At 37.0% G+C, this 15,927-nt stretch overlaps 1 protein-coding gene across 1 annotated transcript in view; it reads right to left on the minus strand.

Annotated features, from left to right (window-relative positions):
- The window catches only part of tmtc3 (transmembrane O-mannosyltransferase targeting cadherins 3), a 34,272-nt gene that overhangs the window by 6,806 nt on the left and 11,539 nt on the right, over positions 1-15,927 (minus strand). Inside the window, exons 5-12 of the mRNA XM_082159423.1 lie at positions 15,800-15,915; positions 13,220-13,392; positions 8,029-8,281; positions 4,791-4,939; positions 4,580-4,700; positions 4,266-4,377; positions 1,715-1,818; positions 317-486 (exon numbers count right to left, since the gene is read on the minus strand). Coding sequence (XP_082015549.1) covers positions 317-486; positions 1,715-1,818; positions 4,266-4,377; positions 4,580-4,700; positions 4,791-4,939; positions 8,029-8,281; positions 13,220-13,392; positions 15,800-15,915 — 1,198 coding nt within the window. The remainder of the gene's footprint in view (positions 1-316; positions 487-1,714; positions 1,819-4,265; positions 4,378-4,579; positions 4,701-4,790; positions 4,940-8,028; positions 8,282-13,219; positions 13,393-15,799; positions 15,916-15,927) is intronic.

A 15,927-nucleotide genomic window follows, 5' to 3' on the forward strand; every position in this document is an offset into this window, starting at 1 on the left:
TGCAAAATGTAACAAAAACAGTAAACTCCGATACTCTTTTACTATGGCATGCAACTTCAGCTCATATCTATGACAAATATTTTCTTAGGGATAGCAAAAAAATCCAGGATGGGTGTGAAATTGAAACAGATGCTCAATTCTTTTACAAGATCATATCTCTTGAACATCATCCAGTGTACACATGGGCTAAAAGAAATTCTCATTAAAGCCAAAATACTGTCTGAACTACAACACATTTAGTTTCATTTGGCCCTGTCAGTAAGTTAGCAAGTTTACAAACACATTTTTGACCCTGTCAGCATGAACGGAGACTTGCCGACTGATGTAGGCTTGCTTGAAGTCCGGTCTCATGCTGATGGCCTGTCTATAGAGTTGGTCGGCTTCCTCCAGGCGAGAGTCATTCGCCCGAATTAGGTTAGCCAGGTTAATGTAGACGTTCAGATGGTTGGGGGCCACACGGGTTGCATACTTCTTCCCTGGAATGATCTGCCAATGTGTTTTGGAAAGATCAGCCAAGGTTGTAAGCATTTGCATATACATACATTTGACTCAAAATATAACACTAATATATTCAGTATGTTCCTTCTACATTCCCACATGAAATATAGACCCATGTGAAGTTAAAGGCCATACGATTGGTTTCAAGAAAATTGGTCAATACATATGGATGGAGCATTTTTAAATAGCCAATATGCTTTAGGTACATCACAGCTATGAACCATAATTTGCTATTTGCTAATCTGCTGCAAATGATATTGAGGGGCATTCTCTTTCCAGAGAGCATCTGATTGGACAAAAATATGTGCAGGTCAGGATGAGTCATAAATATGTTCAGTCCATTTTCCTAGTACAAAAACACAGTACATTTTGAATGCGTAGTGTTCAAAGGTTTGAGGTCAGTAAGGTTGTTTTTTTCCCCAGTAAGATCCATAACTTTATTCAGGAATAGGGTAACCACCGGGACAATCCCAAAATAGGGAGCTTTGTCCCATGTCCTGCAAGACGTAAGCAATGTCCCGCATTTTATTTGTCTGTATTATTATTTTTAAGAATACTAAAACGTGATTGCCGTTTAAAAATCCATTTGTACACCTGTCATGTTCTAGCTAGAGCCTACTTTTTACCTACTAGCCTGTTATTTAGTTTGCATTTAGTTGACTGAATAGGTCCTATAGAGTAAAAGACATTGTATCACTCGAACCTGGGCAAATTGAGTGATAGTCACAGAGCCGGTCACAATTAACAGTTATCATCCAATGTGATGGCACATAGACTTTCAACATTGATAAAATTTAGGAGTACATGGGCATATAGATGAATGCAAATACACATGGACTAAAAGCCACAAACTATTAGTTATTCAGGGTTTTTTATTTTTTGCCTTCTATTTGTAGAAAAGAGAGAAAGGTGGAACGAGATCACAAGACTGTAAGTCATTTCTGAACTGCAATGAAAACTACTAATAAACACACAAGACTAATTAGAAGATTATTATGGATGGGCGATATATCTAGCTAGGCAGTCGACAAATAACATAGTCATGCTTTTTTAAATCAACATTTTATACAAATTTATAGGTAATTTCTGTGCCACTGAGCAGAATTGCTAAAAAATATTGAAAAGTAAAAGTATTTTATCGTTCATATCAAAAGTTTGTTGACAATCTAAATATAACAAAATCTCTCCTTTCTTTCCTCATATGGGAATTTCATACCTGTGGCATAAGGGATTTTGCGATTAGATATGCCTCCTCTGCCTCTCTGGACCTGTTTAGGTTCTTGTAGGTTCTCCCAACGTTCATGTGGGCCCCAATATCATCTTAGAAGAGGACACAATGTTTAGTTTCAGTCATAAATCAAGAAAATAGCACAGACTAAACGTCAAAGAAAGAGTACATAGTGGAATGTGAATTATATGGCTAGAGTGCAACAAATTATAACAGTTACAGGCAGCTGACCAGTTTAATACACATTTGGGACAAGAAATCGGCAGGAAAGACTGGGAGGAGGAAAAGCACCTCCTGTGAAAGCTCTCCCTTTACAAGCTTTTATAGCCATGTTGCCCGCGTAACCTCGAACAACAGAGAGCTAACCATTAGCGTTGGTAGGTTTCGATGTGTAAAACTGATAATGTTTTAGAGAATTTTTAGAGAAACATCTGATCACACCGAAGTGGTACAGAATTTTTGTTATGAAAAGCAAACTGACGCGTATAGATAGCCTGCCCAGGATTTCCTTATCCATTAATGTGCTTACAGAGTTAATCTTGGAAAAACACATCTTGGGTGGTGGATCTCTGAAGGCATGTTAGCTCAATAAACCAACATAACTTAAACAATTAAAGTCAATAGTTTAATGACTTTGGCAGCCACAGTCGTCTTTCTCACAGGTAGCCTGATAACGACACAGCAGAGCAGACACAAAACCTAAATCCACATCTTCTCACATCAAATCCTTAAATCCACATATTCTCAAGACACTAAAGTGCGAAAGTAGTTTTATAGGCCAATGTTTTCATACAGTCCCATGAAATACTACATAAACTACTTCTTGTTAGCTTATACACAATTTGAAATTGTCCTTACCAAAACATCTCCAAACTTATAATAATAAGGCAGAATTTCCCACACCTCCCTAAAACAACATATCCGATGGAGTTTTGTTTAAAATAGGCTCAATGTTAACTTCCTCTGCCAAATTTTTTGAAAGAACTGTTGGAAATATTATGAATTGAAGTCTTCTTAGTATTTTGTGTCTGTGGAAAAAAAATTGGTGCAAAATCCTTCCCAAAGACAAACTGTCACTTATCATTAGCACTTTTGTCTAAAATGACTCCTTAAAGGGGTGGTTGATTATGATTTCACTTTTCTAACTTTATTTAGTGTGTAATGTTGCTGTTTGAGCATAAACAACATCTGCAAAGTTACAACGCTCAAAGTTCAAAGCAAAGGGAGATATTTTCTTTTAAAGAAATTGCTTTTTAAGGACTACAACAAATGGCTGGTAGGGACTACACAACATTCCTCCCGGGTTAGTGACATCACTAACCCTAAAATTGACATAAACCCCGCCCCCGGAATGCGATTTATAGATTATCAAGACAGAATATGCTAATCAATGACTAGAAGATAACTATACATAAGCTACATAAATTCATCAACTAACCATTCAGAAATGTTGTCTACATGTTGTAACTTCTTCTTGAGTCTCTCCATCTTTGTCTGACTCCGGTTTGAACATAAAAGGCTAAACGTTTTTTTCATGATCTTAAATTAAAATGCAACAACCTGCTCTTCCTCTAAAACGACTTACTTTTCTGCTGATGTCATTAATTACTCACCCTCATGTCGTTCCAAACCCATAAAACTTGCATTCATCTTCAAAACACAAATGAAGATCTTTTTGATGAAATCTGAGTTTTCTGTCCATCCAATGACAACAACTGAAACTTTGACGCTTCAAAAAGTTCATAAAGAGATCGTAAAACTAATCCATATGAATTGAGTGGTTTAGTCAAAAATGTTCTGAAGAGACTCGATTGCTTTATATGATGAACAGATTTAATTTAGTCTTTTATTCCACATATGAACATTGATCTACGAACATGAACAGAAGCTCAACCAAACCTGCTTGACACGTAAGAACAAACCTCTTGCGGAAGCTCAAACGTGCTGCTTAACACACAAGAATGAACCTCATTGGTTCTTGAGGAAGCTCAAATGGGCTGCATAAAAGGAGAATGAACCTCATTGGTTCTTGAGGAAGCTCAAACGTGCTGCGTGATACGAGAATGAACCTCATTGGTTCTTGGAGGTCAAGCAAACATGCTTGAGCTTCCACTTAACTGATAACTGATGTGTGAGTTGATTAATGTTTATATGTGAATAAAAGTCTAAATTAAATATGTTCATCATGTAAAGCGATCGAGTCTCTTCAGAAAATTTGTGACTAAACCGCTCAATTCATATAGATTAATTTTACGATCTCTTTGTGAACTTTTTGAAGAGTCAAAGTTTCAGTTGCGTAGCTGTCTATGGAGAGAGACAGAAAGCTCTCAGATTTCATCCAAAAAGATCTTCATTTGTGTTCCGAAGATGAACGAAAGTCTTTCAGGTTTGGAATGACATGAGGGTGAGTAATTAATGAAAGAAAAAAAAATTCATATTGAATATCCTGTTTCACGCAGAATTACGTGAGTGAAATGATCATGTTTATTTTAAAGATGCTTAGGTAACCTTGAAATGATTACCTGGTTGAGTCTATTACCTGGCTGCACTCTTGTGGCCTGAAGAAAGTATCTCAACGCTCTCTCATAACTGTTCTGATTCTCCAAAGCATGTCCGACATTGTTCCAGAGTTTGGCATTGTTCCTGTTCACCTGGAGGAAAACAATTTTTAAAATGAAAATGAAACATTATTTCATTGTACTCTTGTTAACGTCTGGAATCGTCCTTTGAATAAATCCAGCTCACTGCCTTATATCAAAGTAATGATCTCAAAATACAAGCATATAATATGTATGCGCCTGTGGCCAGATGTGCATCTATAAATGAATAATGTGTCCTTGGATGTGTTCATACTTTCAGTGCAGATGTAAAAAGCGTGTATTCGGACTCCCAGTCCCAGTTTCTGTTGAAAGTCTTCATGGCATGTGTTGTTAGAAGAACTCCCACGAGCAACCAAGACATTTTCTTTAGGCCCCTGGATAACATCACAAAAGCGAGAGAATTCGTCTTTGAACAAGTCACTTAAAAGGAATAAAGTATAAGGATTTGTTCAGAGGACCTTTACCCTCTTTGGGACAGGAGTTTGAATCCATGGGCCACCAAAACACAAAATCCCATGCTGGGCACATACAGGACCCTTTCGGCAACAACAAAGCCCACAGGGAAAAACAGGTTGGATGCAGGGATGAAAGGAAGGACGATCAGAGACAATGCCTAAAGGAGACAAAAAGTATAAAAATATTTGTATTAAAGGAATAGATCAATTGCATACACATTTCTTGCTTTCAAAGGAAGTGAATTAATAAGTTAATTAAAAAGGAAAATAGTCCTGTGCCATTTTCCACACTTTCACAACAGTGAATAGACTATCTACAAGCACAGCTCATTTCATAGAATTAAAAACAAAAATTTGAGTGGGGTGAAAAAACAAGACTATCAAGCCTTTAAGCACAGTCCATATCCCCATTCAAGAAAGTGTTCATTGACCATTCAACAATGAAATGGCCTGTTTTGTCCTCTCTCTTTGAAATCTAATGAAAGGAAGTAGAATTGCCAGTTGCTCTGGCATCCAGTCAGGGATTTGTCTAAGTGGCAACCCTGAGTGGGCACAAAAATGGCCCAGTAAACCAAGAAATTCCATAAGCAAAAAAATCTTGGATTTAAATGTTCTCATTGTTTGGTTCAGACAAGCTTGTGCAGGTCTGAATGCTAATCACTCTGGTTTCATAAAGCTTTGTCTGAAACCAAGACCATAAATTTGATTAATCTGGAACTAAACCCAATTATACATGATTGACCTGTAGAACAAGTGCAAGAAATCTACCGAGCTATGTAATCACGATGGTCCAATTTCTCTGAATGGTGATAATGTTCAAACAGATATGATTGATTAAACAAAAATGAGAACATGTAATTACAGTGCTCCTCAAACATGGTCCTTCTCATAAAAACCACAAGCAAACACGCCTGTCTTGCACAATGCATGCCAGGCCACAAGATGTAAGATTGGGATTATAGGTTTTATTTACGAAAAGCACCTTATGACAAGGTGATGGATCAGGATTTTTTGAAGCACTGAACCGCTGCAGGGGCACAGCCCTTGGACACCCTGTTTTGAAGAACAAACTAATTGTGTTTTGTCTAGCTACGGCTAATCTCCCCCTTTTTATCAGCAGAAGAGTCGCTTTTCAAAGCATGCTCAAATGTATTAGTTTTATCGTGAAGTAAACCACTGGGTGTCATATAGAGAAGTCTTTTTTAAATCGCACCATCCCAAAAAACAGGGGAGTTTATCTTGCATTGTGCGGTCTTGAAAGTGAATTGCAGAAATTGGTTTTGGCAGCAGCTTCAGAGTACGTCAAGAACCAAACCGTCAGGCGTTCCTTACGTAGGGGTGGATTTAACAGAGCAGAAAGCAGCAATACAGGGAACATCATATTTATCCAATTTGCTTGATGCTTCAGAGGCCAAAATCAATCATGATGAAAGAAGTTTCTGCACAAACAAAAGCTTTGTCTGTGGTTTTCATAAGCTGCGGCGCTGTGTGCTGTTTGGTTGCTTTGGAACATGCAAAAGTAAAAAAAAAAACCTTCACAGTCAAATTATCCAAACTTTCACAACAAAAGTGTTTCCTGTTTGCTCAGAGTGAGTGTCGAGGGTCTGCGCACAGGGAATCATTAAAATAACTAACCATGGCCAAATAAAACAGATTCGGACCAATATCCTCATGCAACCTGTTCTGTGTCTCCTAACCACAGCGTCTTTGCGCATTGTCCGCTAATGATTTGTGCCCCCCCCACCCCCACACCCACACCCCGGTCTCAAAGGGCGGCCTCTGCCAACAGAGCGAGGAAGTTCAAACTCTGTTGACAGCGCGCAGAGACACGGATGAAAGATTCTTGCCACTGTTACACAACAAACGAGTGGAGAGCTGAACACACAAGACAAGGGAATTTCAACTGTGACATTGTGAACTCTTGTGAGCGTGGAATCAGTCAGTGATTGAACATATGTAGACATCAGAGCTGCAGTGCCAGACTACAAGACGATAACATCTTTTATGGCGAATGGAAAAAACACGGCTCTTTCAGGATGTAAATTGAGAAGAAGAAAATGTTGTGTGAGAATAAACATTTAAAAACATGAACTAGTTAAGTTCAGGGAGGGGGAAATCTGTGTGTTCAGACAGATGACATTAATCATTCACTGAGAGTTGAGACAGTTTCCAGGAGTGGTAAAAAAAATGGTCCAGAACATACTGCACTATGGATGTGAAACAGTGTGAACAATTTTTAAGTGCAGCTTTTAGACTTAAACTCAATGATTAATACCCTGCCCCATAAATGTACCATTTTGGGTTATAATTACCATCTGTTTATAATGAAAGGTTGTGACGCACATGCATTTCTAGACATCAAGTGCCTTCTTTAACTTCTATCTAGTTAAAACAGTCAATCGCCTTTTCGATTGAGGCATGAGCTACTTTTAGTTTCAACCAAATTGCGCATAAGCTGAACCAGCCTGAAAAAATACATCTCTTTAGAGTGATTTGAGCTTAAACAGCAAAAATTATGTTGTCAGATTATATTACTGATTTGATGTGATTGAAACGTAATCCTAACAAAAAGGATCTAAAATTTATTTACTCGCCAAGCACCAAATGAGAGTAAAAACGTGGTTAATCTGTGACCAGTTTTGGAGATTCAAGTGTATAGAAGCTGTTCTGCCAATTGCCAACATGGAAAACAGCTGTGTAACGTTGGCCAGATGGCCTTTGAGTGGAGCGACTTGCATGAAAGGATTTTAAGGGATACCCAGCAAATTTCCAATAATTTGTAATCACCATCATCATGTTCGAATCCTGTCATTAGTGTGATGCCATTGAAGCAGATACGTCTCACATCACTAGTTCTTTGATTTTGATTCTTTGAATAATGATTGTTTTAACTTACATGATACTATGATGCATATTTAATTCAGTATTAGGTTTACTTGGATTCTGGGAAACCAGTTCATGTGCATGGGTCATCCAGTATGGATGAAAACACCCCTAAATTGCTTCTGACAGACTGCAAATAAGGCCAGTATTATTTCAAAATGTTTTTAAATAAAGAATTTCCTGTGTGTTTTTCTTAAGCGTTTATATAGACAACCGTTAAAAAAACCTCGAAAGAATCAGCATCTTCTCATTCAGTTTGTGGTTACAGACATGCATCTTCACTTAACAAAAAGTTAAAAATAGATTGTCTTGTTCTTTCAAACCACACAATCAAATTTTCCATAAGCCCCACCCACAAACGTACCATCATGACGATCTTGGCAGAACTGTGGCCGTACCAAAGGCTGTGAAAAGCCAGGAAGCTCAGCAGACCATAGAAAACCAATGTGGCAAGGTTGCGGGGGTCCAGTAGGGACTCCACAAGAGGAATAGTGCCCATCGTCCAGTCACAACACAGCTCAGAGGGGTTGAGCAGCAGCCAGGCGTTTACTGGCAGGAGGTAGTTGAAGGTCAGCTGCCTGGTCGGGGTGGAGCTGACAGCAGCTGGATTATCAAACCTGATGATGGATGGGAAAGAATTAATGAGTTTCTCCTCTCCATTAAGACATACTGCACCAAGAGACACTATTCATTCGGAAAAGGTTGCATTGATAAGAGGAATACAGATAAGAAAAGGCTGGTTTTGTGTTTCACCAAATCAGTTAGCTAAAACATTTTCTACTGGCTTAACTTATTTTCATATGTTTACTGGAGATTAGTGCAACAACCTTTATGTTTCATACTAATGCTAAAAAGTGTAAGGCAATATTAATACAATATTTATAACATTTTACAGCATATTTTTTCAATATTTTTTACTTTCCTTTCAGATATCCAGAATGGCTGGTGAAATACTCTAATAATTGTTTATTACTGTGCAAGTTCAAGAGCTTGTGCTAGTACTGTGCATGTGAACCATTAACCAATATCATAAATACAATTTCATGGGTCTAAGTTCAATAGATCACAACTGTGCCACATTGTCTGAAGATCTGAACGCCTGAATAGATCTTACCATTTTAAATTCTACACTATTCAGTAGAGCTGCACGATTAATCGTTAAAAGATCATCTCATCTCTAAATGACAACTAAATTCATCTATGTCTATGAGACGTTTAACAAGTACGATCACCCTGGAATATTCAAATTTGTGTTTGCGCTGCCTCTGACCCAGCGAGAGTAGCTGTCATGTATAGGTATTAAACAGTTTCACAAACAGTCTTATTTGAGTCATTATTTCTGTGTTACAATAATTCAATTATTACAGAAGTACTGGGATTTTACAGAAGTATTGGGAAAAGTTTATAAACACTGTTCTCTATGCTAGCGATCAAATTACAGTAAATCACCTTTTGAAAGTAGTTTGATGCTACTTTGATGCTGAACAAATAAAGATTGTATCAATTACACGTTACACCAGTAGGTGGCGAGTCTGGCAGCAAGTGACTTAGACAATAGGCGTTAGGGCTGCACAAATATATCAAAATTATCGAAATATCGCAAATGCATTTATCGCAATATGCAAATCGCAACGGCTTGCAATAACTGGGGTCATGATCAAAAGACAGAGAAAATCACTCACTGCTCTTGGCTGAATAACTTTTGTAGCTTTAATAAGAATCAGTATTTAATTCATACAGTGAAAACTAAGCAGCGTTTTATTTTTACATTTGATTATTCAGTTTCTGTTGTTAACTAAACCTAATGTAGGATAACCTGAAACCCTAAACCCCATGGCTTACAATGATGTTAAAATAACATTTACTTCTTATGCTACAGTAAAGCTTTCAGAAGTTGAAGGGATGTTTTCTTGTCACAAAAAGAACGTGAAACACGTATATGTAAGTTATATCATTTAAAATATAATTTAAGTTAATTTTATACACTTTAATCATTATCGTATCGCATATCGCATTATTTAATGAGTTATCGCATATCGCATTTTTCTTCAATATCGTGCAGCCCAAATAGGCGTTCGACTTGCGCAGACCAATCGGTGTATGACATCGAAGTATCGCGAGAGAGATTTGAAAGCATACGAGGCTTCATACACCAATCGTCTGCGCAGCGCCGCATAAAGACGAAACACACCTAGGCTGCGTCCAAAAGCTTAAAAATGCTGACTTCGGAGGACGCATTCCAAGGTAGGAAGGCATCAATGCACATCCGAATCCAATGTCAGCTTCACTTCCTGTCTCCCACTTCCTGATACCTTGATCTGATCGATTTTTGAAGGTAGCATAGATCCTTTGCTGCCTTAGATATCCCACAATCCTGTGCTTTCCATTCTGTGGCAGTTGAGCTAAAAAATTAAGATGGCGTCTGAAAGTTGTTGTTCGTGGTCAGTTTGTGTATAAATGTATGCTTTTGACCAATGTTTTCCACTTCTGATGTAATTTCTAGCGAGAAATTACTATTGTAGTAGTATTAAATATTTTCTTAGTAATAACCAAAGCTCGCTCTATTTGGCTGTATATCAATAAACCAATACGCTGCCATAGAAGTCTGTCCGAAATCAGTTTCGTGAGGTACCTTCGTGCACAAATGGTGCCTACAGTTTTCAGACGCTGCCCAAATGTATTTGTCATTGAATTACTTATTCATTTCAAAATGCTGATTCATCCAGTAATGAAGCAAGTGAAGTCTTTATGAGTGAGTCACTGAATCATTCACTCAAACCGATTAAAAAAATTCCAATTGATAAAATATTTTTTAAATAGACAGCAGTATTGAAATGAAAATGCTTTTTATAGTCCAGTTCAATTTCTGAATTCAGGAATTCAAATTTTTAAAACAAACATGATAGCTAAACAGCCTTGTTTTAAAGATTAAAAAAAAAGTTTTGAAAGTCTTGAAAATAGAAATCGCAATTTTGGAATTGAAAGAAATCCCATTATTAAATTCTGCAACATACTTCCCTTAGAATAGATCGTCAGATCATGATACTGCAAGATAAACATTTCCAAGCAAATAAAACCTTTTTTCTTGAGTGCATTCATTTAGAGATTTTTTTGTTGAATTCAGCCCATGGTGATTATTCTACAATGCATTGTTCCATATGCATGTAAAACCACAGAGAGATTTAAAAGGGTTCAAGCCACACTGAAAAACAGCCAGACTGAATGATAGGCATCAGGCGGCTAAAAAAAAAGTTACCAGAACAACGATGCTGCCAAGCTGGCAACACTGATCTGTGGCAACAGGCCATTAACTCTGGCTCAAGACTCACAAAACAGATTAAATAAAGTGTTGATGTTCTTTGAATCACAAGCATTCAAAGATGGTGGCCTTTACCGCATTAAACAGCAACACTCTCTGGTTAATAATGACTATGAACACCCTATAACAGGAAATGAAAGCATCCTGATTGAATTAAAAACAGTTTTTATTTATTTGGAAGCACATTTAACATACACATATCAGTATACAATGTCGATGGGATTTGAACCAATGACCTTGCCGTTGATGGTGCCATGCGCTACCAGTCAAGCTACAGTAAAAAAACACACAGAAAAATAAGAGGTGCAGAACATTGACATGGGCTTTCAGTATTCACTAAAAAACACTTGCTACGTTATTGTTCCTCCTTTTAAGCTTGAAGCTAGTATTTTCCAAAGGCAAACTGTTTCCACTGTTTGAAATGGACAAACCGAAGTTTATCACTTGGCTTTCATAGAAGGGTGTGTTTTGGGAGAGGCTTGAAGGGTTGGGAGAGCCAACTTCAAGTATTAAAAACCAAATAAAATCCTTTGCACAACCCTGTCATAAATCCAATCTCTTGGAAGAAGAATGCTTTTGTTTTGGCAGGGGCATTCCAATATAATCACAATATTTCCAAATACAACACAGGGACAAAATAAACTTCGAAAGTATGTTAATCCAGTGTATTATGTCTCTAGAGAGCTGTGCGATAACACTAATTCAGACGGTCGGAGACAGTCGATGGATTATGTCTTGAGATTAGCGATAGCTTCCGTGACAAATCCAAAAGGATTTTAAACTAAGATCCCAATCAACTTCCCCGGGGATGATGATCAGAGGACGGGAGTAGGCATTTTACACAGAGCTCTTGGATTCAGCGAGATGCTTCTTTTGTTTAAGGGTGGGCAGAGTGATCACTATCTAAGGACTCCTATAGGGGTGGTTCCAGATCAGATGATATATAGATCATGTTCAGTTCAGGGCCAGGCTGTTGATGGTTATAAAAGCATCATAACTTCCCTCATCATTTCAAAAGCTTTATATATACACTATTAAGAATGATTTTCCCATAATATGATACCATGTTTACATTCATTAGTCACATCGTTCCCTTGCTATTTGATGCTGATGCTATTTTTGCTTGGCCAATGAAACCATAACCATTTCCTTTTTAAAACCAAATGTTCAGTAATAAATCTTTTTATTCAGGCAATAAGCCACTTGGGATTGTGCATTACTCCATGCTTGATATGACAAGTTTCCAGTGACAAACCAGTTGTCCACGCTGGATACAATACTGCTGAGCATTGTAGGGCTGCATTATTAATTGAAATAAAACCGAAATTGCAATATGGCTTAGTGCGATTATCAAATCAAAGGCTGTGATTTAATCAAATAAATATATGCGCTGCATGTTTAATAGGGGCCAAACACCGAAGATTCCTTCTTAAGGAAGGTCTTAATAGATTCCTTGGGTCATGCAGAGAACATAGATACCAATTTTGCCATAGTCAGCCAAACTTCCTGTCCACCATTTTTATTTTCTTTAAAAACCTACTTTTTCTAACTCCTCCTAGACCGTCAGATCATCTTCAGACTGTGCCAACAAAAAGTTATAGATTTTGTTTCGATAGACAAATCCGTTTTCGTATACCGCAGCAACAAAGTTGAGGCATGATGCCAAAATGACTCTGAGCCTTAATGCTTTGGCTAATTGACACCAAACTTAGCATGTGTCATAGTCACCCCACTCTGACCCCACCACATCAATTTGGTCACAGCACCACCTATTGGTCGAAAGTGATGAATCATTAAATCATTACTAGTGACAGCATTTAGTGCCTAAAATCATCTTAAAATGTATTTAAATGCTCGTTGTTGCAGTTGGTCTGATGCTCCCAGCCATGCTGGTATGACTTATCTTGTTTGTGCTTGTCCCCAATAATTGCTGCTTGCAGCTATATTTATTATAATTTTAATTATAATAATTATAATTAAGCAATAAATGTTTTCTTTTGAACTTTCTATTCATCAAAGACTGAAAAATGTCTCACGGTTTTCACAAAAATATTAAGCAGCTGAACTGTTTTCAATATTGATAATAATAATAAATGTCTCTTGAACAGCCAATCAGCATATTAGAATGATTTCTGAAGGATCATTTGACACTGAAGACTGGAGAAATGATGCTGAAAATTCAGCCTCACTTTCAATGTAAAGTAATTGTACATAACTGAGGTTTCACTGGTCTCACCTGGTGAACACTGGCAACTGGGACTGAATGACCTGCACCCTGACGATGACCAGCAAAAGTGTGCTGATGATCAGGACAATGAGCTTCAGAAGGGTCTGGAGGACAGCGTAGGGAAAACCATCTTTTCCTCTCACCACCTGAAGTAGGGTGTCAATCAGCATGGGCAGAGTAAACTGTATTTAAAAAATAAAAAAAAGGAGAAAATGATTGATATGATTAAGAAAAAAATATATAAATAAATATATTTAGAACAAATTATATAGAAATACATATTTAATTAATATATGCTATGCATATATTTATTTATTTTAACCATCAAATACATTTAAAAATTTTACATTTTAATTAACATATATACACAACCATTCAAAAGTTTGGGGTCGGTAAGATTTTTCATCTCGTCTCATACTCAAGGCACTTATTTGTAAATTAATACTGTAAAATACAGTAAATTATTGCAACTTAAAATAGCTTTTCTTGGTCAACATGAAACATTTCTTATGAAACAGTTTTGCTACTTAATATTTCTGTGGATTTTCTCTTTTTTTTTAGGATTCTTTGATGAATAAAAAGTTTAAAAGAACATGATTTATTTGAAATAGTAATATTTAGTTACATTATAAAGGGTCCTGTCAATTTTGATAATGTTTTAGTAAAAGTATTAATTTCTATTAAAAGAATAAATTAAATACATAAAATATAGTTTGTAATTAATTCAATCTAAAATAATGAACATACATTAAACATACAAGTATTTAATTACATAATTTTATATTTTCAATTATTTAACTAGTAATAATTATATAACTTTCTATAATTCTTATATATTGCTTAGGGCTTTTTCCATTTTTGTTGACAAAATTGTAAAGAAGACAGTAAACGATGACAAGAAGAGACACAATACATGCTGTATTCAAATCCACACCTCCCATTTGACCACAACAGCTTAATCTGTCTGCTAGAAGGTTAAACACAAGACCACAGTCCCACCCTCCCACCCCAAAAAAAGCTATTTCACAGCGATAAATGCTACGTTAGAGGCCGCTGCAACGAAACTTTCACACGCCACATTGGCTTTGCTCCGGATACATTAGCTCAACATTACATTTAATACATTAACGTTTTAAACGCTGCACCTCTAACAACTTAGGCCGATTAGAGTATTTACTTAAGCTACATGTATTTCAGCAAAACATCAAAGTCAATGGGCTACTCATGCATATGGGTTGAATTAGAGGAGTAACTGAGGGCTGCGTACAGGGTGAACGGAGCAAAGATTTGTCCAAGGCAAAGAGCCACAGACCTCAAGTTCTTGTCAGAAACAACAGCTGCTTACATTCATTCAGTTGCTAGCTCACATAAGACGGCTATGCCACAGTCCATTATGTAAAAATGTAATTGCATAATGCAAAGCGAATGGAAGGCTGTCAAAAGAGCAAAGACCCCGGGGGAACATCCGAACGCTAATGGACAGAATGAATGTAATGTCGCTGAGTGGCTTTCACTTGATATTCAAACACAGATGCTAATCGGCTGCTAGCTGGTAACAATAGATATACAATTAAAATGAAACATTTGAAAAGACTCTTTGAAGGGACACTGCATCCTTAATGTGTGTGACATGCAATGTGTACAGCATCTAACTCAGCGTCAGTGCGTCAAAACATTTTGATTTTTGAAATCCTGTAGCTTGTTTTAAACAGAATAGGCAACAGGGTGTTTTCACATCTGGTAAGACTTGTGGTTAACAAAACTATGAGACTTTGCTGTTTTGTTTCACTGCTATTAGAAATGAGAGATGTTGCCCTGAAGTTATTTACTCAACTGTCACTTACAAAATAGTTATATCATGAATAGTTTTTCCGGGCAGAAGGTACTGAATGTCGTATCAGATAAGAAACCTGTATAAGCTGTTGGTTATCACTTGGCTGATGCCTCAGTGTTGATTTTCACACTCTTCTTCGAAAGACTCAACGCAGAAATGCCCTCTGGGTTTTTAAACGTATTTCATATTCATACCAAATTAACTAGTGACTGTCAAAACGCCAATGAAGTAGATGCGAGAGATGGATTTAGAGCCTTAGACCCAATATTTTTTACACTATTACAAAACCGCACAGGAAATTGCTCCCACTGATACAGCAAACCGTTTTATTTGCTTTACATTTAATTTTTGAATTTCTTCCACCACAACAATATGCATTTAGCAGCTTAGATTTGTTTCAAGGTTTTTTTGGTATTAAACTGTCAAGATAGTGACACCAACAGACAAAAGTGTACAAATATTTCTGTAGTCATCGTGTGAGGCTGCGTCCCATGAGGACGCGTTAAGTCTTTCCATCTGGGTAGCGGTTTCACTCTCCCTCTGTCTTTCTGCCAACAAAATAGGGCTTTTAATATAATATCAAAAAGAGAAGGATGTTTTATGACTTCCTTTAAAAGTCAAATAGTTGTCTTTTTTTTTTAACTTTCTAACAAATAAGCTTTTGATCCCAAGAGCCCATAGCAGATCATATTGGCTTCAACCATGCACATCACACGTCCTTTATTTACGAGATGATGAATAAATGTCATTCTTACCCCTTGGGAAACAAAGACCTCGTAAATACAGCATATCCCAATAACAGTAATTCCCTGCTCCTTGCATAGCGTGGCAACGGCAACCAGGAATACGGTTGAAATGATGGGAGTCCACACTGAAAGAGAAA

Source organism: Leuciscus leuciscus, assembly GCF_965113295.1.
Source record: "Leuciscus leuciscus genome assembly, chromosome: 25".
Taxonomy (NCBI): domain Eukaryota; kingdom Metazoa; phylum Chordata; class Actinopteri; order Cypriniformes; family Leuciscidae; genus Leuciscus; species Leuciscus leuciscus.